Source organism: Ixodes scapularis, unplaced genomic scaffold, assembly GCF_016920785.2.
Source record: "Ixodes scapularis isolate PalLabHiFi unplaced genomic scaffold, ASM1692078v2 PGA_scaffold0__279_contigs__length_252992795, whole genome shotgun sequence".
Lineage (NCBI taxonomy): Eukaryota > Metazoa > Arthropoda > Arachnida > Ixodida > Ixodidae > Ixodes > Ixodes scapularis.
Window position 1 is genome coordinate 985,064 of NW_024609835.1, and position 26,308 is coordinate 1,011,371.

The window sequence follows — 26,308 nt, forward strand, 5'->3', positions numbered from 1 at the left end:
TACAGCGCTGCGTGCTGTCTCGTCTTCACTTATTCCGCGTCGCGATGTTTTACCCCGAAATGTACCGCAGACACTCCGTCCCAAGATGTTTTATATTTTAATCACAATTCACACCACGGGGTTTCGTGCCAGAAGAGCGCTGCCTTCAGCGTCATCGTATTGTGCAACGAACGCAGTCAACCAAACGGCGTCAAAAGTGAATCGGCACGGCACTCATCGCCTCTGTGTTTTGCTATAGGACGGACTGCACCCACACGTAAATGCGCCGCGATCCCTCGCTCTTGCGTCAGACCACTGTGGTGGCGCTGTTGTCAGTGCTGGACAAGGCGCAGCTACTTCATCTCACCAGAATCGGGTTTCCGCGCAAGATCAGTGCAGCCACGCCCGGTGTGCGCAAGCGCGGGCTTGTTTGGAAACAGCGTGCATGGCGTGTAGAGCACCGTGCAGGATGCAGCCTATTCCCAACTTTGACCCCTATAGACTTTTTCTGTGTACTCTCGTCCCCAGCCACCTAATAGGCGTGTATGGGCGACGAAAAAATAATCCAACGTTTCAACCTGCAAATATTAAGAAAATAAAGGGGAGGCAAAACGAGAAAGTGTGACGGTTACGCTGATATCCTAAACGCCTTCTATTGGCGTCGCAAAGGTAAAACAATGTTTTCGCCCATACCGGAAATGACGTGAATTCAAGATGGCGGTGCACTTGCAGAAAAGATCTATAGGCTGAGACTGCGGTGGAAGCTTGTGGGATTTCCCTCGCTGCTACCCGCCTCGGAGAATGACACAGCCACACCGGTTCAACAACACGTAAACATTTAATGAGCGCTATCGCCTGCGCCGCGATCCCAACAGCCCCCGCGCATCCCCTGCGACGGCCTTTAATCGGCGGCGGAGCGCCGCTCGCGTGGCCCCTTGGCCCCCTCGTGGTCAAGATGACCACTCATGATTGTCGGAGGTGCAGCCTGGGCCAACCGCTTGGAATCGGTTGCCCACAAACTACGTCTTCGTAGTCATGCGCCTCTCTTTCGCCTCGTCATCAGGCTCCCGGCCATAGCCGGGCGCGGAGAGCCGGGTCACGTGATAAGGGGGAGGCGGCGGTCCGGCGGGCACGCTGCTCCCACCGTAGTGTGACCGGAGTGGCTGTCATCTGGATGTTCGTCGTAGAACAGCAGTACGAGGCTGGGTCTGCGACTCGTAAGTCTAATGTCGCTATGCACGAGCAATGTTAGAGCCTTACTTTTTCACGTAAGGAAGGGCGAGCACGTTTGTTGTGAAGCTGAGAAGCTAAGAGGCGCACGATTCTCACACCGCGGTCCCGCCACCGTCGAAGACTCAGAATCCGTGTATCGAATGTCCCCGGGAGCCTTAGAATCTTCGGACAAGAAACCTTCGCTATGACGAGGTGTCCTCGGATGAAGTGTCTCGGGGTGAAGCGGGCGGACATACCTCAGAGCCTAGCTGAACACGCAACGGGGTCAGCGACACCGGGTCTCAAACGTCGCCGTTGTCGTTAGACTCTGGTCATTGCCGCCGTGGGTTTGAAGCTGCGCTTCCACGGGTCCTACATCGCACAAAAGATACGATGAGACCGCGCACACGCCTCACGCATGTTCCCGTCTGCTTCGTGCAAATGCACACTTGGAACGTTTCTGGCCTTGTGGGACCAATGTGAGCTTCACTCGAGCCTCGGGCTGTTTCTGCACTCTGTCTTTTGTCATTAGCAGTGGGACCTCGGCTTTACATAGTTTTCCACAAATATATATATATATATATATATATATATATATATATATATATATATATATATATATATATATATATATATATATATATAATTCTTGGATATCAAAAGGTTGAGTTTACCACACACACCAAAAAAATATATCTACGTTATCTGAAGGTCAAATTTTCACAAATAAAAAAAAATCTTCGATATGAAAAAGTCGAGTTTTCCACACGCACAAAAAGTAAACAACAAAAAAACTTCAATATCAATAGGTCGAGTTTTCCACACACCAAAAAAAAAACAAAAAAACTTCGATATCAAAAAATGAAATTTTCCACGCAAAAAAAAAAACAACAAAAAAACAAATCTTTGATATCAAAAAATCAAGTTTTCCACAAAAAAAAAAAAAAAAAAATCTTCGATATCAAAAGGTCGAGAAACTAGTAGATATCCCGAGGACGCTTTTTGGCGTCTAGCCAGACAGAATTACGCTTCGTTCGAGTTGTCAACGCGTATCAAAATGGTGTCACGAACGTTCGTGCCAACTGCGCATAGGCTCTGATCGAAGGTCCGGCACTATCGGACATGTTGCCTTGATTGGCACCGCTCTATGCGATAGAACCTCCGACGAGACGTTCTGACAATCTGTCTACGTGTATACTGCCAGGCAGCTTACCCAAAATAGGGTTTTGCAATCTAAGTTTTTTTTTCTGTTTTACTTAATTTTTTTTTTATTGCGGAGAAGGAGCACAAAAAAAGCTCGCGTTAACTGACAATAATGGAACGCAGACCGCCTACTTCTGTTGGTTCCTTTTTTTGCATGAGAACTTTAAGCCGCGGTATTCCTGCTAATATATTCCACAAAAGACAGTCTGCAAACCCAGTCTGAGGCTTTCTTCTCCCTCTAGTCCTCTTACATGGGTCAGTCCAAAAATTGGCAGCTACCTTGATTTGCGAAGGATGCACGAAATGCAGTATTGAACGTGCGATAGTTCAAAATTGTTCGGAAGACTTTGAACCGTCCTTTCGGGTAATGAAAAAGAACCTTTCTTTTTGTACATTTTCGCGCTACATCGGGCGGGGAAACTGCAGGGCGCTTAGGTTACGCGACGTCAATTTCCCCGTTCAATAGAGCGGGGAACGAAATTGGCGTAGGGGTCGCCTCACGCCAGGTCACGTGGCACCCATTGACATCACTTGACCGAAACACCAACTTAATTTTCCCGCTAAATGTAGCGGGAAATACACGGACGAACGGTCACAATTTGGGATCCATAATAAAAACCCAAAACCGAGAGAAAGAAAAAAATATAACGGACAAGTGCAAACACCGTGACCGTTGTCTGTTCTTTTATTTTTTTTTCTCCAGTTTTGGGTATTTTTATGACGAAGTTCATTCACCAGTTAGCCCCCCACGCAGTTTCACTTTCCTCGCTAAAACGCTTGGGATTAGGGAGAATCGTTAAAAAGCATTTCGCGCTTGAAAAGCTGCTTGCAGACATGTTGGAACATGCATGAAACAAACACGCTTCGTCTATGATCGAAGCTCGTCCGAAGATCATTTTGTCCTCATGTCTGCACCGAACATCGTGTATGTACATCGTGGATGTACGATCTGAGACGTGCCCATTTATTCGATTGGAATGCAAGCTTCCCTTCAGTACATCTCTGAACTCCAGTGTTCGTCGAAGGTTGACCTTATATGATGGTGCTGTTTTCCAGACAGTGTTCCAGCGAACCTTTCAGGTAGCTGTCGTTGGTTTGAACGAGTACGACCGTGTACGTGATCACGGCTCCCATGATCTGGAAGAAAAGAAGAGGAAATCGTCGCGCTCGTCTCGTACCCTGCGCACCGGGGCGACGGTACTAACGTCCGCAAACGTCGAGAGGTCCACAACGAAGAATCCACAACCGGTGAACTTGAGGTCGTCGTGCCTGATGCTATTTAACATCATTCTTAGCTGAAATAAAAATAGGCAGTGTTGGTTTAAGAATTTGAGAAGAAAAGGATAAACTCCAAGCACCGTTTACACGAGCTTCCAACCAAAGAGGTTATTAAAAAAATCCAATACTCTTTTTTTTTTTCTAGCTTAAAATAATAATAAAGTGTCGTACGAGGACTGTCACGAAATTCGTGTTTGCCAGTGATCATTGGAAACAGATTTTTCTTTTTTTTCTAGGAAATTGATTCGATATAGCGTCGTATTAACTGCGATATATCATCAAATATGGCCGTACTTTCAACGAGTTGAAGACTTTCAGAATGTTTGAAAGGTGATAGAAATGCATTTGGAGGGAACCATGCTCAGTCTGGGCGACGGACAAAAATAGGATGCTTAGATTGGCACGTAGAAGGTAAAGACTCGGCAATTGAGCACTACAAATACACTTACCTGCGCGAGCAAGTCGTCCGAAAAGTCAGCCATCGATACTCCCTGAACAATGCTTCGAAGTTCAATCACCTGAAAAGTTAGAAGTTCTCAAAACGAGAGCGTTCGCTATGGAGGCGATAACAGTTTCGCCAAGAATAACGCTTCACGCGGCGATTTCTCAGAATAACAAAACGAAAAAGAGGGAGAAGGAGATATATATAGACAGAAACGATGTGGATCTAAAAATAATTATAAAACTGAAATTCATGATCTAATTGCTCCTGTGTTATCATATTGTGTCTCTTTTGCGATGATTACTAACTTTGTTAACCAAATTTAATACTGTTACATTTTATGTTACTCTTTCTGACTGCTCATGCGTCCAGTTCTAAATTTTTATGTTGCTTTTATTTGCGATAAATCCGAAACTAGCCTTCGTCAATGAAATCAGGTCACGCGCATATTTGTATCGTTTTGTTTATAAGAAATAGAGGATTGTAAGTCTTGAGCATAGATAGGATGTTAAATGGAACATTCTAGTATAATCTGGGTCGTAGGTCGGCCAATATGCCTGTTGGTATAACGTACTACGTCTAATACCCGTGCCACACGGGCAACTCGAATGCCATTTACAACGAATGACATTTGTGTGATCGGCAAACCAGCTCGCAATCTGTCGCGCGTGGAATGCGCAACGCCCGGAGTGTCGCGCGCTGATTGGCCGTCCGCTCAAATGTCATTCGTTGTAAATGGCATTCGAGTTGCCCGTGTGGCACGGGTATCAGAATCACTAATAAGTGTTCGTTTTTGCGAGAAATAATAAATAAATGCACGAACACCCGTTGAACGTAACCCATCGCACATACAATACGGTTATCCTCGAGTCCCACGTTTAAAACATCAAGCCACAGGAAAAAAACATTATATCGAGCTCGGGGTTCGAACCGAATAGCGAGCTTTGCGTTGCTATAGCGTAATTGTAGGATCGGTAGCCGTGTTTGTTAGCGCATAGCAACTGGGAGCACGTGGAGCGAAAGCTCGCGCTGCGGAACCTCCTGGGTTCAATCCCACCCCTGTCCACTTCGATCTGAGTGAGCAGCGTACCGGCGTGCGGTCGTCACTACCACGTGATGCACGTTAAAGAGCTAGCAGTGGTATTGCGTGGCTCTCGCCTACAGCGGAGACCGCAGACACCCACTGCAGGGGAATTCTCGTTGTCTAAACAAGCGCACAACACAATCGCTTTGGGTTACGACTGTTCAATAATTCGCTCCTGCCATATCTGTTATTCCACGGCGAAAGGAAAGAGCTGCGTCAGCGCGCACAGTGACAACGGCAAATAAGTTCTATTTTATCGGTACGCGTCCGCGAGCGCGTGTCTTAATGATAGGTAAAAGAGTAGTTAAGAAATGTGCCGCTTTCGCCGCGTGCGCTGCCTACGATTCCCGCTTCAGAATCCAGCACAACCCAGACTGAAAGTCGTATATATATAGTGCTGAGTTCTATACATCCCCTACTGAGGACCAACGGGGGGCACGTCTTGGGCACCACGTCAGCTTCGGCTGAAACTTGCATTCAATTGGTCAGAGCAAAAGTCGGAGGCGAACGCTGGCGCTCTACTCGTGTCCAATAAGCGACTCACACTGGCCCTCAGGAGGGTAACCACGGAGAGCGTTTTCAAACTATAATGAGGGGCACCTTCTTCGCAGATTGGTCGCAAGTGCGCGTGCGGCGCGTTATCGCGGGATGAGGACGAAAGCGAGCAGAGGGGGCGATGACACAAAAGATCAACACTTTCGACTCCCCCTCGTGACCACGACCAAGTAGTTGGAGACACCCTTTAAACTAGGCACACTATCCCTCGGTAGGTGGCGTAGAAAATGCTGCTTTCTACCTTTGGCTGATCTCCCTTCTTGTCTTGGCGTGTTGGCCGTCGCGTATGTCACACTGCTAATGCAGCATACAAAAGACACTGTCTGAGGCCCGTTTCTTATATTGTCCCATTCTCGGAAGCAAGCGGCGAGGGTAGGGCAGTGGCTCGCGTGCCCGGATCTCACGCAGCAGTACCTGGTTCAAATTTTACCCGCGAGCCATTCTTTTATCCTTTCGTTTGTTTCTGGAGGTGTCCGAGAAGAATTCAGACGGAACTCGCACGTTCTCCTTATTTTCCGCTTGTGAATAGTGTTACTCTACAGGGTCCGATCGAGAAAAGTAAACCCTACTTTTCGGCCCTCGTAAAAAGACTACGCATTGCAGAACGCTGAAACTTCGCCAGAATGTAACCCTAGCAGTCCAAGCAAGATGCCAAAGTTTCAGAACATGAGCTTACCTGGATCAAAAGATAAAAGAAAAAAACGAGAAATCTCTACGGGGAGGCTCCGACCACGGAGAGACGCAGACGGAGGCCGTCTGCTTTGCGTTGCATCGCATAGGTGGCGCCACCACCGGTGTTCGGGTTTGCGAAGAGCAAAGCAGACGACATCTGCTAAAATAATTAGCATGAAGAAATGTTATGCTTGAGCAAATGCACCGAAGTATCATAAATTAGAGCGTGCAATCTTTATTTCCGTTGCAGTGAAAAGCAGTGCGTAAGTGAAACTTCAGAAATGATAGAGAACAGTTCCGAATTTGCCGCCAAGCCCGGCAGAAGCCCGTGATAACCCGCCAACCCGCATAGGTGGCGCCGCATCGCATCCCGTGATAACCCGCCAACCGCCAGCCAACTATGCAATGCAACGCAAAGCAGACGGCCTCCGTCTGCGTCTCTCTGTGGTCGGAGCCTCCCCGTAGAGATTTGTCGTTTTTTTTTTTTTCTTTTATCTTTTGATCCAGGTAAGCTCATGTTCTGAAACTTTGGCATCTTGCTTGGACCGCTAGGGGTACATTCTGGCGGAGTTTCAGCGTTCTGCGATGCGTAGTTTTTTTACGAGGGCCGAAAAGTAGGGTTTACTTTTCTCGATCGGACCCTGTAGTATAGTTCTGTTTGGTGCGCGATGTACGCTGCCCTCGCTATAAATGAGCCTGCCTGTGGCTGCAGAGGGGCACGGGCAGGCTTAGGGCTCGATCCAGCTGTCACGCCTGAACCTCTGGCTTTGTTTTGGGCGTAAGTTCGTCCTATTAAACGCTTAGTTTTCAACTGAGTTTCTCTGTCATTCGTGACGGTATTACATTGGTAATAAAACAAAACTGTCTGCAGACGTGGTATACACACGTAGGAAGCCTTCGAACACTCTCAAGACGTGTCCGCAGCTGTCGTCATGTTTGAAGCGAACACCGCGTCTTCTGTATGAGAGGGCGCCACTCACCGCCCCTTTGATGCGGTGCGCGCTCACTGTGGGGAGCAGGATGCTGATCCAGTGCAGAACCCCGAAGCACAGAAAGAAGAGTCGAATCTTGTTGCTCAGCTCGGGGATGATGGTGTAGTAAGCGGCGGCGCAGAGAAGAGCCACGCTGTAGGCGTAAGCGTACAGTAGGCTGGGCCCAAGAAGGGAGCTGGCCAGGTCCGCGCAGTTCTTCAGCAGCGTCAGCTGGACCCGGGTGTGATCGACCAGGCTCACCTTCCTGGAAAAATCCATGCCGTTTTGTAACGCCCCAGTATTAGTCGATGCTCTAAGGACCGATGAATGAGTGAAAACGCAGGCAGGCCGGTGAATGGCTTCCATACTTCAACCCGATACAAGAGAAAACTAGTTGAGTTTCAAGACCAGTCATTATTAAGTTTATCGACTACAGAGAAAAACTTGCAATACTATTAAACTGTTCAAAGCTTAGGGGGACAGTTTTCCGGATTTCTGAAGACTATTCTAATTATTTTAGGATTAAGATGCAATTAATGCAAAGGTGCAAGCGAGCTGGACGAGATTGGCAATAATAATCCCTGGGGAAGCGGAACAACGGGGACAAACAGAAATCTCCAAACACAGCTATAGGTGACTGGTGCGACCGGACCAGGCGGATTTTTTCGGTCTCCCTTTGTAGGGTTTCCTACGCCCGAGCCATTCCTCCTATCTACCTCAAACCGTGCTATGCAGGCAAAAAAAAAATTGTTAAAAGTTACAGCGGAGCCCTACTCTAGCCTTACTTGCTAGTGGCCTCCCGGCGGCATAAACTCGCATGACCGTCCTATCCTAGCGCTTACTAAATCTATGGAAACATGCACGCTGCAACAAAATCTACAAAGCAAGCACCAAATGCATCGCTTCGCACGCCTTCGGAACAGCTCCCGCAAACACGTCCGCTCCGCCCGACCCTATACTGTTTTTAATTGGAATAGATTGCTTTAGGTGCCCCACGGGTAATCGGGGGTGCACCAGTTATTCTCGGAAATGGCGGAGAATATTGAATACTGGCAACAAGGTATAGTTATTTGTTGAAATGGCGTCAAGCTCAGAGGTCTCCCCGACATCTGAATTTAGCACCGCTTGCAATCCAAGGGGGTTAAGCGTACGCCCTGTGGCTTTTGCAAGCAATCCTCTTATGGAGGAGTGCCCTCTCCTAATAGTTTTACCCTCCTCGCCTTCTCGCTCATGCCGACCACGCGAGAAGTAGCGAGAGCTCTAAATGCTGAGTGAAAGCCGCCCCCAGTACAAACGGTGTTATGCGTCCTCTGCTCGCGTTGCTAATAAATGTAGAATATCACTTTCAGTGTTTCTTCAGAGTTGACAAAGCATCCTTTTGCGATACAAATCTAACAAGACCGAATTTGGAGAGTGTACTCACGAAGTCGGGAGTTGTGCTTCGGAAAGTACCAGGAAAAAATCATGTAAGTACAAGTAAATACTGAGCGAATGTACTTCCAGTGAACTACACGTTTTTTACATCTACTTGAATTAGTACTTAAAGTACAATGTACTTGAAGTGCTTCCCAACGGTGACGTGAACACGTATTGAAGCGAGCGAGGGCACCCTCTTGACCGAAGAAGCAAGATTTTACTGGCTCTATTGAGGTGCAGTGACCTAGATTTGGCTCCTTTACTGTCTCGCGCATATCGTGGCCTATATTTTTGACCTCAAGTTCGTTTAAAAACGCTTCTTCCCTATCCTTCCTAATCCGCGATTTGCTTCACTTTCGGAATTCTAGAACCTCATCTTCTGCCAGGGGCCGCCAGTTATTTCTAAAACGGTGAATTGCGGCACAGTACCTGCTCTCTGGAGTGCTTCTAGACCGCAGACATTGGTCCAAATTCCTGTAGATGCAGCTGAGGTAGAGCGTGAAGGCCTTGGAGAAGTACGTCATCCAAAGTCGGGTGACCAGACAGAGACTGGAGACGTACACGACGCCCAGGATGGAGTAGAGGATGCCGATGACCATGACGTCCACGCTCACTTGGCCCTCGGCGCTCAACACTAACGCAGTGCCGAAGTCGGAAATGATGTTCAGCACGAAGTTGCAACAGGAAAGGACAGCCTGGAAAATGCAGAGTTTTCAACTCGCACGGAGGGGCTAGAACAAAGATGGCGATAGCTTTCGCTCGAATCGCAGAAATTAGGTAGAGCTCAGCGGCAGCATTTTTAGAGAATGTCTAGCCACTTGATGCATTCGTGAAGTAAAATTATTATCCGATTGTGTATACTCTTCAAATTAACTAGCTCAATAGTACGTCCGCTTTCTCAATTGAATTAATTGGTTTAGGTACGGAAATCTTCTAAGCAATTAAAGAAGTGTAACATATCTAGTATGCTATAAATTATCTGTTTCCATAATGCACGTGCCATCTTACTAGTTCGAAAATCTGAAATGCACATAGATTGAAATGTAAGAAACCAACCACCGTTCCCCAAAACCATACTTGGCGTGAAGCGCCAGGTCGAACTTTCCTATTGTAGTGACATAAGGGAGGAGGTAAGTGGGGTGTTCTGAAAGGTTCAGCGAATGCGCCCCCAACATGCTGGGCAGCCAGGTAGATCGGCTGCCACGCAAAGCCTCTCTGCTCAACTCACGACTTGACCTTCGGTGGTCTCCCCATCAACCAAGCAGAGACGCACAAGATCCTGGAAGTGTTCTTCAACCAACGAAAGTTCCCCAAGGAATGGCTAACAAGGTTGGCCAAGATTTTTAAACAGGGCACGGCATGGTCTGCCGCATCGCCCAAGAGACCGATGGTGCGAGCGAGGAGGTGGCCGAGACCCTGATACGGGCCGTGCTAGCTTCCGAGGTACTTTACGGCGCAAACTACTACAAGTTGAATAAGAGTCATTGGCGAGCAACCGAAAGATGGCAGAATGACGCCCGAAGAAGTATTGCGGGCTTACCGAGACACACAGAACTGGAGGAGCTGCACAGATGCGTTCCCCTCCCCAAACTACAGGACTTAGCCAAGGACCAGCACGAACTGCACCTTGCCTCTATGCAACACACTGGACAGGGTAGGGCTATACTACGACTCCTGCGACAAGACGTGTCCACGCTTTCTAAACTCGGCCGCCTAATCTCCCCCTGGGAATAAGCAGACGTGGCCTCCAGCACGCCTGTACCGCGGAATATGGGCCTGGACCAACCGGAATGGCGCCGGGACTACGCACAAAAGCACCTGAACCGTCGTAACCACGAAACTTGAAGACCTCACCGCCATCGTACTGTACACAGACGCAGAACACAAGGATCTAGTCACCACTACGGCCTGGCACGATCCCCGTGAGAGCAAGTCATGGAGCCGCGAAACTAAGACCACTGGAACGCCCGAGGAAGCCGAAGCCCAGGCGATCCTTCATGCCCTGGAACGCGTTACCCAAAGCCTGAACCTACCAGTGAAGTCGGTGGACATCTACACCGACGCCCAGGAAGCCATACGAAGGTGCCGAATACACGACCCTAACAGCCGGATCACCCGGGGCATCCTTGCACTTGCCAGGCGCCTCGAGAGCAAGAACGTTAAGGCCACTATACACTGGGTCCCCGGCCATGCCGGAGTACCGGGCAACGAGGCCGCTCACCGGTCCGCCGAAGCGCTAGCAACGTTTCTCCTTTCGCGACCGCGAGGTGTGGACTCCCTGCCCGGCCCTTCAACCAGCTCTGGAAAGACCGGCCCCAAGAAACAAGACGGGACAAGAGGCCGGACTCCCTACGACCCTCAAGATGCAATGAGGAAGGTCACACAAGACTTACAGAAGAGCCTCATGGCCTCCCTCCCGCGCGAACCCGACCCCCTCCTGCTCAGCCACTACACCAGGAAGAAAATGGTCTTTCTGCGCAGGATTAGGACCGGGAGTACCGTGACGTTCCACGACCGACGCAAGTGGGAACTGAGTGCTGGCAAGATCGGCAGAAACAGACCGCCAGTGTCGGCAGCCAGTCTGCCAGCCTCCCCGCCACAGCCGCAGCTGATGCAACGCCAACATTCACTGGAACAGCCTGAGATCTGTCCCTACTGCAAAAAAAACCCTGAGTGCAAACCTGCTCCACCTCGTGTGGGAGTGCGGTCACTTAACCAATGAAAGAAAGAGGGCGCTTAGTCTTCTACCACCTGCATCGAGGCCATCCAGCCTGGAAGGCTGGGCCCGGCCTGAGGGAGACTCGGCCAGAATCGCACTGATCCTAGATTCGTTGCTCCTGCACTTGAAGGACACGAACCTGGGGTTGACGTTCTGAGCACGGCCGTTCCTTCACGTCAAAGACTGCCTCAGAACCTGATCCCTCCTCAAACCACGCCTAGGGCGACCGTTCGTTTCTTGCAGTCAACGTTTACTACCTACCTACTTCACTGCTATAATTCATTTCACCTTAAGACCGCAGTCGACGCCAAAATCAGAAGGAGTCAATCAAGCAGCGTCAAAAAGTACGTCGTCACGGCGCTCATAACCTTTCTGAGTTCGCTGTGACCGACAACCACGCACAGCTATACGCCACTGGCTTAGTCGGTGACAACTAATGCCTTTATACTTTGCACTTTTGACGGTGCCTGATTGGCTGCATCGTACCGTAGGATGCGCTTTAATGTGAAACGGAGTATGGAACCAATGCCGTACGACGTCGGTGTCTCACCTGGAACGCCATGATCTTCCAGGTGAAGCTGATCGTGTCATGTTGTACGTAAGGCGGAGTCCCGATGTTCATCTCGATCTTCGCGCAAAGATGCAGCAGTTCCACGAATTTAGGCGCCTTGACGAACATCAAGAAATTGTTTATGACGGCTTCTACGTTCACCGAAGTAAGGAACAGGATGTAGATGGTGGTGTTGAGCCGGTCCGTGTCCTTCATCCTCCTCCTGGGTTCGATTGTGGCCACGTAGGCACCTACGGCGATGCCTGCGAAAAAGGAATCGGGGCGACATTCGTACGTTCGCAAAGAGGACTGCTGTTGTTTCATCAGAAGCATTGGCTCAAGTATTTAAAACATCTGCCTGCTCATTTCTCCCACCGGTGCCTATGTCCGGGTTTTCGGCATTGTCACGTTCAAATTATGTAGCCACAAAACCCTAAGTTGCCCGAACTTTTGATGGTCACAATGCTACATAGTATAACACAACACGTACACAACACGTACTTGAAAAACGCATCTTCCTATTGGCGACGTGCGCGACCGAAAGCGTCGCTGTGGTCGGCCTTCCACGATTGGCCCAAAAGCTGACTATGACGTCGAAAAGGGTATACCATCGACGGAAACAAGAGGAATGAAATAACTTTAATTTCGACGGTGTTGGCAGTGTTGCTTTGAGAGCGCAATGATTTCAGGCCTCCACCGTGCTATTTACAAACACCATCGAACTTGGTGTTCGTAAGGTAATGACGTCACAAGGGGGAACCGTAGGAGGGCGCCACCAAAACATCTCGCCGCTAATTACTCCGCAGTCAAAAAGACTGCGGCATTGGCCGATAAGAACGTTGAAGAACAAATCACGAAGCGTGGACACTACACCCTGCGTTTCTTTGGATGGCAGTGACTACCTATTCAGCGCTGTAGCGTGTCTTTAGAATCGCAAAGGCATCGAGGGAGAAAACAAACCCAGGCAGCACACGATATTGGGCCAACATTGGAATTGATGGGACAAAGAATGGCCCAACAATGGCCCAACTGAGCCATGTGTTTACCAATATTGGAATTACCTGGGCCAATAATGGACTATCATAGCCAATGTTTTTCCAATATTGTTGATGCACTGGAATAAGCTGTCCAATATTGGACTGTGAAAGCCAATGGCTTGCCAATATTGGATAAATGCTGGCATAACCTGTCCAATATTGGACTGCCAAAGCCAACGGCTTTCCAATATTGGATATATACTGGCATAACCTGTCCAATATTGGACTGTCAAAGTCAATTGTTTTCCAATATTGGATATATGCCGGCATAAGTTATCCAATATTGGACTGTCAAAGCCGATAGGTTTCCGATATTGGATATATGCTGGCATAAACTGTACAATATTGGACTGTCAGAGCCAATGGCTTTCCAATATTGGATACATGCCAGCATTAGCTGTCCAATATTGGACTGTCAAAGCCAATAGCTTTCCTATATTGGATATACGCCGGCATAACCTGTTCAATATTGGACTTTCAGAGCCAATGTGTTTTCCGATATTGAATATACGTTGGCTTAAGCTGGTTAATATTAAACTGTCAAAGCCAAGAGTTTTCTAATATTGGTGATGTCTTGGTATAGGTTGGTCAATATTGGTACTGCCATAACCAATGGCTTATCGATATTTACGTCGCCTAGGCTATAGACCCGCGAACCTCTTTTTTGCATTGCAGAAATAGGAAATTGGAAAAGAGTCATTCATGAGCTCGCTCGGGCGAAAATTTTATTTAGCCAACTTCATGGGGCGTACGTCGCCGGCGCTTTATAACCGCGATCACAAATACGTCCTTAGCTGCCTATAGGACTATTGCAGTTTTTTTGCCGGCTGCTCTCCATTCGCATTGCCTTACCTCGGCGTTGACAACTTAACTCCGTTTTTTTAGATTTAAGTATTTTTGTCTTTTCCAATATATTTGTTATATATACGTAGCGTTAACGTCTTCTCTTTGTCCGTGCCCCTGTCATGTTTGTATTTCTTTCTGCGTGCTCTATTTTTTTATATTTAATGATTCTGTGCATATTTAGTCATTGTCGACGCAGGTGTCAACAAACATAAAGCCGCCGCTTACGCCGCAACCGAAGTGGCTCTAAGTTTTACGAGAGTATATCGCGATATAAAGTCATATATTAAACTCGAGTGAAGTCTCGAGAGGGTTGCTTCGACTGCCAGTGCACATGTCATCAGGGTAGGCAGAGCAACGACGTAGCAACCGCGACGCGGGAGTCTGCGCCTCGATCTGGCCGGCCGCGCTCGCTCTGCGGAAATGTGAGCGTGGGACTCTCGAGCCCCGTTAGCTTACTGAAGCTGCTAGACCCTACTTTGTTGTCGCGAATCATTTGCCCTTCGAACGGTCGCGAAGCCGTTGCGCTCGGAGTACCCTACCCAGCATCTTTCAGAAACCGTTCGCGCAGCATCGCAACCTTCTGTCGGCGAGCGTGGGCGATTCATCGTGTGCTGCAATTCGGACGATGGGCTGTTCGGGCTGTCTTTTATGTGTAACTCTTTCGTAAAACAATTTAAAGTTTAAAAACGCGAACCTAACAGCGTACAAACAGTTTTAAATTTATTGATAAAAAATATATTTATATACTTATAGATATATTTGTGTACATCGAGCGCAAAAAATAGTCGCGCTTAATTCTTCATTACATTATATTATATATTTATATATTATTATATTTACGTTATACGACGTAAAACATACTGTCGTCAAACTTGCCCCGTTTAGAACCACTTTTGGGCTGGAGAGCTTCTTTAGAAGTTCAAAAGCTGACCTTCAAAGAGCTGTCCTGTTAAATCGGTATTGACAGCAGGGTAGACGCTATGCGTGTTTAAGGCCAATCGTGTCTCCGGTTAGGGTCACTTGACTACGGTCTCGAAGCTGGTGATAAGCAACGAGGTAGAGGGGCTTAGAGTGATAAACCGGAAGTTCGGAAGTGGCACCCCCCCGGTTGCCGCCATATTTTACGCAAATGTGACCACTCGTCACGTGACCTTCCAAGAGCCGTGACGTCACAGGTAAGATGGCAGCGCCCAGAGCTGGTGGACGCGAGTTTGTTCGGTGCGCGGTAGCCGTGATGTGCAGCTGCTTTCCGACGACTTCGGGCTTCTTCGTGCTCGCTGACGCAGGTATAATGTGAAAATATGAAGGCATGAGACTTTGTACCGTTTTTGCGCAAGATCGCTCTGGATCATCTGGATATTAACGCCTGTGAGACAGTATCAGCTCTGCATCGCCTTACCGGTGCTCGGATTCCTGGATGTGTCCGAGGATCGATAGAGCTTTGAGTGCTTTTAACATGACATTTTCGCATTCTCTTAGCTTTGTTTGAACGTTGAAATATCTGAGAATCTACGCGAAATGTATACGTCGCGTTAGGGTCTAAGGGAAGTTGTTTCAGCCCTCCGTCACCGAACAACCATAGCAACTTTTAGCGAGGAAGCTCCTGCGATTTTAACCTTTTGTGCTAATCCACGATTCTACATTCGATCGCTTTTCTTCCTTTTTTTTTTTGTGTGTGTGAGTGCGAAGTGCACCCTTATTTTCAGCTATGAGGTTGGCGTTTTATTGAGTATGGGGAAGAATAAATCGTTGCAGGCACCTGCTTCAAAGCTATTCGACTTGCTATAAGAACAACTGTTTTGGTGCATGCATAGATTAACTGCGCATTTTTTCTGTTTTGTAGGATTTATTGCAGCTATACTCTTTTCCATCAAGAGCGCATTGTATTAGTCGGTCAATTATTTAATTGTTCTAATTACCTGGATAAGATGATTCATATTTGTGTTCATCCCTTGCCTGGAGAGCAGTCTTGTTGAAAAATGTTGACTACCATTCCTTTCGGTCTCTTTAATAGACTCTTTTTAAAAGTGTGGGCTGTCTATACTTCGCATCACCGTAACTTGGAAAAGGCCAACCGCCACAGCCCCCTCGAGCCAATCAGAGAGACGGAGCGAAGGTGTGTGACAAATCTGTGCAGACGACCACTCTGGTGATATGCTGTCATGTGCCTCTCTCCAATGTGTGTATTGACTCACCGAGACTGTAGCCTTTGCCGTCTGCCAAATTCTGATGAAACAAATTACAGTAGCTACTACTGTAATTACCCCAGGCTTTCATACTTTGGGTATTTGTTCGACAAGAATGTTATGCCCGCCATCCCTGTGAATTCGGCTCAGCACCTATTGGACTCGAATGCTGCACTGGCGTTCGACGTGAACTGGGGCCCATTCGTGTGCTTGACGCCGAAAAAAATGGCGACGGTTGTGTTGCTTGATAAGGTTCTGCAAAGGGTCTATTGTGTCATACATATAGGAAGTGTCATGCTATATAACAATGCATCAACACATACTATTAAACTATATGCTCAGAGGTGTGTTTGTTTTTCCAATTAACAAGTTACAGCAGTGTGCTTTAATGCTATCATCATGTGTGTAGTTTTAAGTATCCTCTCTGCAATGCCTACGAAGGCCCCTGGAAGGAATAAATTAATAAATAACATTTTCACATCACTGAAGTTGGTTTTCGGATGCACCACATGTTCAGGAAAGGTTGAACGAGTGCAGCCCCTTGCAAGAAGTCTGCCAGTCTGGTATGACCCCTTAATTAATATTGAAGGGTCAGAGAAGCGAGTGTCCTCGTAAGGTCTAGAGCGTGCAGTGGACACAATTCTCGGTGTGTAGACTCTCAAGGCATGAAGGCAAGCGGAAATATGTTTATCTGGTTAGTGTATCAAATATGTTTATTTCCACTTGATTACATAATTATTGATTCTTAGTAAATGGTTCCATAACGAGTTCTTTCTGCAACAGTCTCGTGTCAGGCGTTCAGTCCTAATACCTGTGGACCTTGTTGTCGGATGACGCTCCTGGCACGTCGGTGTTCAGTTTGGTCGAGTGGCCACTTTGACCGACTGATGCTGCCTTGTAATCATACGTCATGTGCGGTGACTGACGGCTGATGCACTGAAGCTGCAGGGCTGGCTTCTAATCCGAAAATTTTCCTGGTAGTTTTCGGCATCAATGTAGCAAGCTCGGGCATGTATTGCTTACGTGGCTGTGCCTTTTGCTGTACCGTTCACTTGAAAGCTGGCAACAATTTTTGTTTGCTATCCAAGTCTGGTGATGCTTGCAGTTCACTTTTAAGAGCAACCAACCATTCTATTCCTTCAAGTCAGTCAGGGGCATTCTCCCTCAAAGTTGGAAATTGTGTGCTTCGTGGAGTGGACACAGAAAATTGGTGTCAGCAAATTTTTAGGTATTGTCCTTGGACAACAACCGACACCAAATCCACTCTCACTGCATCACCACTCACCTGCTTTGTCGTGCTTACCTCTTGTTGACGTGATGGACATGAGGAGCTTTGGGGTAATCAGGGATTCAGAATCTTCGATTCAGCACCTTCGGCATCAGGGACAAAGGTCGCCGAAGGTAATCCTTAATTTCCCGTGGTCGCTCCTCGAGACGTAATCGAGGGTCGTTTGGCACGAACCCTCGCCGACCAATTCATTGCTTTGGTAGACATGGTCGGCTTCATGCAGTGGTAGCAAAGTGGTTTTCGGTCGCACATTCGCATCACCTACGTTTTCCTCGGTGTACTTTGTTGAGCACAGACCTACACACGATGTCGGGAATGCTTCGGCGTTAGAGTGTCTCATTGAATTGGCATTGAATACTAAGGGGCAGTCGGTGGCGGTCGTCGTGCCATTGTGGCATAAGTTGCCCTTGGTTTGTCAGATGCCGCTTCGCTCGCAGAAGTCTCGGTTGAAGTACTTGTCAAACTTGTTCCGAAACAATCTCGGCAAACAAAAAAAAAAAAAGCCGGGCAACTGATGGCAGGAAGTAGCTTCCTGATCTCCTCCCAGACAACGTCGTGGATGATGTCGTGGATGCCTGGGAGGCTGGCGTCGAAGCAGTAGCTGGACAACTCGAGTGTCGAGACGCCGGGAAGTTGTTCATAGTGGCAGGCTCGGGCATGCAGTGCACATTCCATGTTGGAAGCCTCAGTGATATGAACACTTCGACTGTTGTTGGGGGGTTGCGGACAAGGCTGCCGAAGGTGTTGTCCCTCACGTGAGGCGCATGGGATTCTTAGGTTCTTGTCTTCTCTAGCATCAAGGTCGGCGTGGGCGTGAGCGCTCAATCAAGCGCAAAACATCCTCCACGAGTGCGGTGGCGCTCTCATTGGGGCAGTGTCCTGGACAGAATCAAGAATGCGGCTCTCTTTCGTTGATGTTGGCTGACGGATGCGTGCTTCAGCTCGATCTTGCAAACTTCCCATGGCATTAAGGAGGATCCATGGTTCTCAGACCAGCGCAGAACCTATACTTCCACGAGAAGTATAGGTTCTGCAGAGCTGGTTGTCTGTCCACCCAATGTGGCGGGCGACACTGTCATATTGTTCAATCCAGTCCTTGACGTCTTCATACAGCTTGCGTGAAAAAGCGTCGGAGTGTGATTTGCGACAGGCATGCAAACAATGGTGGGAGGGGACACGGTTTGCTGCTACAGGTTTGTCATTGTTGGCTTAGTCAGCTTCAGATTTTCTGACAGGAGACCGAATTCCGGTGGTTTCTCCTGGTAGCAGCAACTGGCTCGGATTTCAGGTGCTTCGTGGTGTATTTCCGAGGTTACTCCTTGTGGTACTCGGTCGTCTTGCGGTTGTTCTGCCAGGCTCGGGTCAGGACTTTGCCTACGGCTCGACAGGGGTATAAGACGCAGAATAGTCCGCCAGCCGTGTCCCATTATCGGGTAACTCGGCTGAAGAGCCGCCGGGTTCACACAGAGTGAAGGGCTACGGGTAAGGTGCCCAGTACCTCCACCTGAACATACGATTACAGCTGAGCATGACCTGCAGTGTCCCAGAATAGTGAATATTGATAGAAGATAGGACTGGAACAAGGATCCGTGACAGTATAACAAAACTAGCAGAAGAGAATCTATCCTGACCACTGAAGAAGCTGCATTGCTTTAGTGGCATTCTGTCCGAATAAATCCTCTCCTTCGGGGTTTGGCGACTGCCGTGGACGAACTGAACTGAAATGGATGTGGGACCACTTTTCTGGTAATGAGCCACTGCAGACTGTTGCCACAAAGCGGCGTGAGCTGGGTATGTAACACGCTCGGTGAAATGTCCGGACAGCTTGCAATTCGCGTAACGAGTGTGGATGAAACGTTTGTGTTGACGAAACGTGCGACAGACCAGCGGGATCAATACCAACTGCAACACCTGTGCTCCGTGAAAGTGCACGTCTACGCCGGAACAATTTCGGAAGCAGCACAGCATCACCTAAAGCATGGCACAGGAACTACCAGCTTGAAGGCAGCTCTTCGGTGCGCCGCACACCTGTGCTCCGTGAAAGTGCACTTCTACGCCGGAACAATTTGTAAGCAGCACAGCATCATTCAGCACGGCACGGGAACTATCAGCTTCAAGGCAGCCTTCCGGTGCGCCGCACAACCGAAGTGAGCCCTCGGTCATTTGATCGAAGCTGCACCGCGATTGCACACCGCCAAGCACGACTCAGGCAATTTCCGTCGCTAAACTGTGTATCCAAATATATTGCACACGCTTCACTGCAAACCTCGAAGATTCCGATGGTGAACGAGAGCACAGAAACGTCGCCTTAAATTTTATCCTAGCGGTATCCGAATTAATCCGAGGTCCGAGCAACGTAGGTCAGATTGTCTCTTCCGTGGCAATATCCCGGTCGGTCACCAGCGAAATGCACACCGTTTCTCCGTATTTTCACGTTATTAGCCCCGAGAAGTTCGCGTGGCGCCCCCTTACGGCGAACCGGGGTGACGTCACGGCGAGGAGAGAATTTTTCCCCGACTCGCCCCGCTCGCCCTGTGGAGGCTGTGACGACGCTCGCTGTCGGCGCGCTCGTTTCTATTTAATATTTTTTTGGCGTGTTTTTCGTAGGAAGTGTAAATTTTTATATGTGCCTTTAATGAGGTATGGCCTGTAGCTACAGGCGAAACTTCAACCAACATTTGAAGCATGGTTGACAGGGCAGGCAACGCATGAATCGCAGCTGGTATATGAAAATAAAGAAATATGACCACAATTGCAGGAGCGTCACTATAAATTTACATTTCGCACAATACATGCTGATGATGGTCTGAATAAATTAGCAGGTTATGTATACTATTTTTTTTTGTATCTGTTTTTAAACAAGATGTCCGAAACAGAAAAGCCGCATGTAGTTCGAGCAACATACTAAATACAGTCTGGGCCATGGGGAGAGAATCACAAGTACGACAGCCCAATTGCGGGGGCAAAGTAAAAAAAACAAGAAACATCTATATTATACATTGCTCGCATTTGACCTTGGTTGGATTCGGATAGTATTTCAATGGACTACATGGGTGGTATCTGTAAACTTGTTTATATCAGCCCTTGAATAATGTATAACAAACGTAAGCGAAGGTGTCTAGCTTGTTATTAGTTCCTTAAGCCCTAAAATTGAGATTTTACTTAAATCAAATTGTCCTGAAGCTAAAATATCAGAAGCTTTTCTCACGCAGACTGTCGCCCTCCCTTCACAGGTTCCACATTTTCTGCTACTAGTGCTGCACCTACCACTGGAAAGCCGTTCAAATGCTTGCTTTTACTCCTGCTTTCCTCTGCTGTCAGAGAGTCCAGCTGTAGGGAGTGTGGAGGCTGAGGAAGCTTTTGGGGACCTGCAGCAGTGTCTCTTTTAATTGGAAATGAAAATTCAGACTCAACGCTGTATTTTCAGAATACCAAAGGCTGGAATAAAGAATGTCAGGAAAAAGTATAACCATTCCAAATTACGTCACTATTGCTGTGCATATTTTTGGCAGTTCAATACATATCATACAGGCAACTGGGGGCAATTCAGCCGTTTTTGCTGCTACCATACAAACTAATTTCTAGTAATTGTGTATCTTCTAAGGAATATGCCTGCATACGTGTATAAACTATATAAATAATTCACGAAGAAGCTACCTTTATGTAAAACAACGCTGTTCCACGAGCACTTCAAAGATCATCAGACGCAGGGCCTTTAAAACATCTGCGAACCAGCGCATACAGAGAGGTAGCGCAGAGTCGGGGTCGCGAGCTAATTTGCCGACCACCCAAAGGCCCATGATATAAATTCCACTTCAAATGCCTTGAAAGCGGGATGTACTATCGTCCTAAATCATGGACATGCAAGGAACAGAATTCTAGCGTCTGAAACACTTGCGCCACCGCTCCACCGACCCCTCGCAAGATTGCCGTGTGTCTGGACGGACGAGGAGGTTCATCGGCGGAATTGCCTCCGCCGATAGCTTTCGGAATTTGTAATCCAATTTTAAAGGTAAAAGGGACAAGCAGGCTTATAAAATGTACGAAAGCACGTCAATATCGGCCTAACGCAACGCCTTGTACACCGGGTAAACAAAGTCCAGCTCCACGAAGAGCTTGCGGCACACAACGCCAAACTAGGAAACCGGTGCTGGGAAGCGAGCCGATGCAAGATCGCGGAGCGGAGTACTCCCCCTGACGTCACGGTACACCTCACCCAATCAGGGCGCGGCGACCGCAGCGACGCTTGTGTTCGCTCTCGGGGCTAATACCTACGTCAAACACAACGCTGAACTCTGAACTCGCTTTCGACCGGCCTCATATGACGGCTTCCGCGTCTGAAATCAACTCGCCGAGACGAACGACAACCAACAAAGCATCCGACAAGCTCCGGCCCAGCTGGGGCCAGCCGCTGCATGGGCGCTGCCATCTTTCCTGTGACGTCACGTATTTGGTTTGGTCATGTGACGTGTGGTCAAATTTGCGTACAATGGCGGCCTCCTTATGGGGGTCACTTTCGAGTGCAGACCGGAACCCCGGTTTATCGCTCTAAGCCCCTCTACCTCGTTGGTGATAAGGCAGAGCACGGAACCTGCCTAAAGCCCAAGGTCACGCATAACATCTACTGCACTATCAACCTTGGGTAGAAGTGACAAATTCTCCCGCTGCGTTCATTGTTGAGGTGCCCCTGAAGATTAGCCTTTTGTAAGCGCACCCCACCCCCGTTCTGGCCTGCTTGCTTTGTACTCCTTCTCTCTTTTTTCTCTCTCTCCCTAAGCTGAAGGCGCGGTTGCTGTGCGTACTCGCCGGACCAATGAACCGTACACGTTTTATCGCTTGAGTTCGCTCTCTGTGCGCGGGTAACGGCAGAAGCGTGATCACGTGGTTCGACGGATGACGCATTAGCCGTTGAAAAACTCGGAATGCCTGCGTCGCGAAGACCGGACCTAGTTTCGGCGTGTGATGCGGCCTGCGGGGTGCGGGCCCGCTGTGGATTTCGCTTCTGTGGTAAATGGTATCTCGTTCGAAAAGTCCCAACCGTGTCGATTTCTTCATAGAAACCCAAGACATTCTTGTGAATCGTTTAGTATTCGGTTCGGCAAATGGCATCGTGTGCTACATCGTGTTGAATCTTCACGGATCACTTCCTTCTGGTTTTTGTGTTTGAGTGGTTTTTCTGCAGTGCCCGTGTTTACATATATGTCGGATTACATCTTTCAAGTCCGGTATTTTCAAAGTAAGTGCGCTGCAACCTACTTGGTGATCATTGTCCGCTCTTGTATGGGTAATCTTCCGGATAACCTCAAGAATTGGGCAGGGCCTATCTCCTGGCAGCCGGGAGAATATGTTTCCCGCAATCTTACCGACAGTCGCCTGCCATTATCTGTCTGAAATAATGTCACAACTGCAGGTAGAATGCTGACTTTTTTATTCTCCGTGCGTTTCGCGAAAACACGTTTCGTGGCCACCTTTTCGTCGACATTTTTGTTTCATCGAAACGCGTTACGCGAATTGCGCGCTGTAGGGGCATTTCGTCGTGCGTGTATTCCTGAGGCGCAACGTTTCCTTGACATGCGTTACGCGAATTTCACGCTGTAGGGGCATTTCAACGCAAGGGTAGTCCTGAGGCGCGTGCTCACCGAACCAGCCCACCCTTTCACGCCGCTTCATGCCAAGTCTGAAGCGGTTCATTGCAAAAAAAAAGAAAAGAGGGAAAAAGACGTATTTTGAGATTTTTTTATGAAACATCACGTGTTGATGAAACGATCTGTCTATGAAATGTCGTTCGATGAACTGATTGCACCGCCAATGAAGGGCGAACAGCGGTAGAATTTTGGGGAAAAAATTCTTCCAGCTGCCGGGAGACGACACTACCCAAGAATTACCCCGGTTTGTGTTTGCTTTGCAATCTTCTTAGTTGTATCACAGTTGAATAGTACCTCTTCACATATTACAAATTGCTGATTTTGTGCCTGTCTACAGAATAAGCTGTGTGTAATAAACTTTTTGAAGATTTTAAAACAATCCCTTGTGTCTGTTTACCTTCCTTTTTGCAAACAACTTGGTGATGGCACTTGCAAAGAGCTGGGCGAGTGCAACGATGGCCAAAAATCAGCATAACGGCCAACATTGGATCGGGTCGCGCTTCCAGTGTTGTCCAATATTACGCCGGTTTTCGCCAATGTGGGAGCACCTTGGCTGGAACCATGGTTTAGCAATGGCCCAACATTGGCACCAATGACTGGGCCGACATTGGCTGGAACGATGGCTGAACAGTGGCCCAACATTGGCACCAATCACTGGGCCAACGTTGGAAAGGGTAGCGCTTCCAATATTGTCCAATATTGCGGCCGGTCTTTGCCAATGTTAGGCCAATGTCGGACCGACATTGGTGTGCTGCCTGGGAAACTATCCAGCCAATATGTGCTTCTATGCTGTAGCCAGCGTCATCGGAAAGTCGCGCTCACGTCACATTGACGTCTCATGAGGAAGGAAAAGATCGTACCGGTTTCTTTCCCTAGCTTAAGGATGTCAACACCACTTAGATAAGAAGGCCAGAGGGTCGAATTTTTCCACGTCCCCTAAAGAGGCAAACGCGCAGCCACTGAGAGGACGCGACTGCTGGACCACCGTTCGGGTCGTGTCCTTACCGATTGAACCCGAGTATACTGCTGCAGACGCCGGCACATGCGGTGCGTGGAACACCATTCCCTGCATTCTCTTTCATGCTTGTGTAATTTAGGTCTATTCAGTAGATTATTTATCAATAGGCACAATTTTCAACATCTCTCATATAGATAATAAAAGTTTCTCAAAGATTTGCCGCTGTGCAGCCGGCGTCGGCCATGTCCACGTTCGCACCGCCCCCTCTTTGTCATCGCTCCAAGCGCTTGCGTGCCTAGTTTCCTTTCCTCCCGCTCTCCGGGGTGGCGATCCCGTCGCGCGTGTCTACTTTCCGCAGGGTGGCGGTCTCGTCGCGCGTGTCTCGTTTCCTTCGGCTGCTCCGGGGCGGGTCTGTGTCGTGTGCTAAGCAGCTTCGCTGATCATCCATCTTCACAAAGTGGTATGGCTCATGTTTTGTTGTTGTGTTTTACTTCGAAACGCGTGAAACGGCGTTTCTTGGCTCACGCTCTCATTACCGCTCATTCACACTGGAGGCAGATCCGCGTTCGCAAAGCGGTTGCGAACGCGGTTGTATAAAGATCCAGTACAATTGCACGCGCACTGGATGTCATCGAGTGCGCGTGCAATTGTACTGGAGCCTTTATGAGGCTCCAGTAAAAGTGAGCCTTTATTAGGCTCACTTTTGCTCCGGTGTCCAGAAGAGCTATCACTGGTGCTCCCTCGATATCAACCTGCTTGAAGCTTTCCGACAAACGGGTCTTGTTTTCACGGCACGCTGTGATCACTTGCGGTGCATCCGACTCATGTTTAAGGCAGTTTCCTGTACCATGGCCCTCTTCTCCGCACCTCGTGGTCGAGGAGGTTTGTCACAATTCTTCGCGTAGTGTCCCAGTTTTTGGCAATTGTAGCACTTGACGCCGCCTGTTTTCGTTTTGTTCTGTTGCGGCACGGACGGTCTAGAGGTTCCAGCTGACGCGAACTTCGCATTTCGGTATTTCTCGAAGTGCTTGTAGCTTTTGATGCCACGCAGGAGGTCGTTCACAGAGTGGTGTGTTCGATTCCGCATAGCGTAACTCAGCTCTCTCAAAAGCAGTCCTGTGATGATCTCTTCCTTCGTTTCGTCTACGTTGAGTACGAGACAAACGCAGAGTTTTTCTTTCTCATGAACGTATGTTTCATGACACCCGCCTCTCCTCTGGACTCGTTGCTCCATGATTCGCCGCTGTTCCGTCTTAGTTGGTGGGCGCACGAACGCGTCCCGAAACGTGGCCTCCCAGGCGAACCAGGGTCGGCTTGCTAGAAGCAGCGTCTCAGTCGAGACTGTGGGAAAGAAAGCATTGCCAAAGTCAGCGCACGAGCTGAACGGGACTCAGACCGCGTCTCAATTGACGCTCGCGCGCCCCGGCCTTTGCAGTGCTTTCGTTCACTCAGTCTCAGCGAGACGCTGTTCTAGCAAGCTGGCCCATGTTTTGCATGCTATGCGGAGGGCAAGTTCGTCTGCTTCTTGCGCAGGGGGTAGCGGTGACGTCAGAACGCCGAGCCCTGATTGGATGATCGCGACCCCCTATCTGAGCGTCGTCTGCTCCTTTACGACGTCGTCTGTTCGCAACGTCGTCTGCGTCTGTCTTACCTTTCCTGCGACTTTCGGAAGTGCAGAGCAATCTTACGCCAAAAATATGCGTAATACATAACTTAAGAACAAATTCGTATTCACGGAACGAAATTTTCGTACGTTTTGCGCAGGTTACGACGAAATCCTCCGACAGCTCCTAAGCTGTCTTACGCACTTCTTACGAACAAATCATCATGGCCGACAGCGTCGCGGTCGCGACGACCCACGGACGTTTATTTTTTTACGTGCGCTTCTCACGCGTCCCGACTTCAAGCAGCAAGAAAAAAGTAAAAAGTACTTGCAACAGACCACGACGAACAAGAACGCCGGATCCACAAACACCCGGGATAAGCTCCAACGGCCACGATTCCACCGAACGCGACCAAGCGCGAGCACGGCAGTTAGGCCTAGCAGACAATCCGCGACTCGGCGACCGTCTGCCCACGACCGGCTGGCGTGCTGAATGGAATATGCCCGCGCGACCCTTGTGAACCCTTCCCGTATTATACTTTGATCGCTGACCTCCGTTTTAGATTAAGAGGTCAATTTCTTCCTCTTGTTATCTCCTCGTTTCCCGAGGCAACGGTGACTCTCGCCAGTCACCGTTGCTGCATGTGAACTAGGCTTTACACCG

The 26,308-nt window shown here is 48.6% G+C and overlaps 1 protein-coding gene across 1 annotated transcript in view; it reads right to left on the minus strand.

Moving 5' to 3' along the window:
- Window positions 1-3,426: 3,426 nt before the first annotated feature.
- Window positions 3,427-26,308, minus strand: part of LOC121048660 — a 60,751-nt gene continuing 37,869 nt past the window's right edge. The window contains exons 2-7 of the mRNA XM_040505267.2: window positions 12,082-12,344; window positions 9,242-9,507; window positions 7,406-7,661; window positions 4,122-4,190; window positions 3,600-3,689; window positions 3,427-3,531 (exon numbers count right to left, since the gene is read on the minus strand). Coding sequence (XP_040361201.1) covers window positions 3,427-3,531; window positions 3,600-3,689; window positions 4,122-4,190; window positions 7,406-7,661; window positions 9,242-9,507; window positions 12,082-12,344 — 1,049 coding nt within the window. The remainder of the gene's footprint in view (window positions 3,532-3,599; window positions 3,690-4,121; window positions 4,191-7,405; window positions 7,662-9,241; window positions 9,508-12,081; window positions 12,345-26,308) is intronic.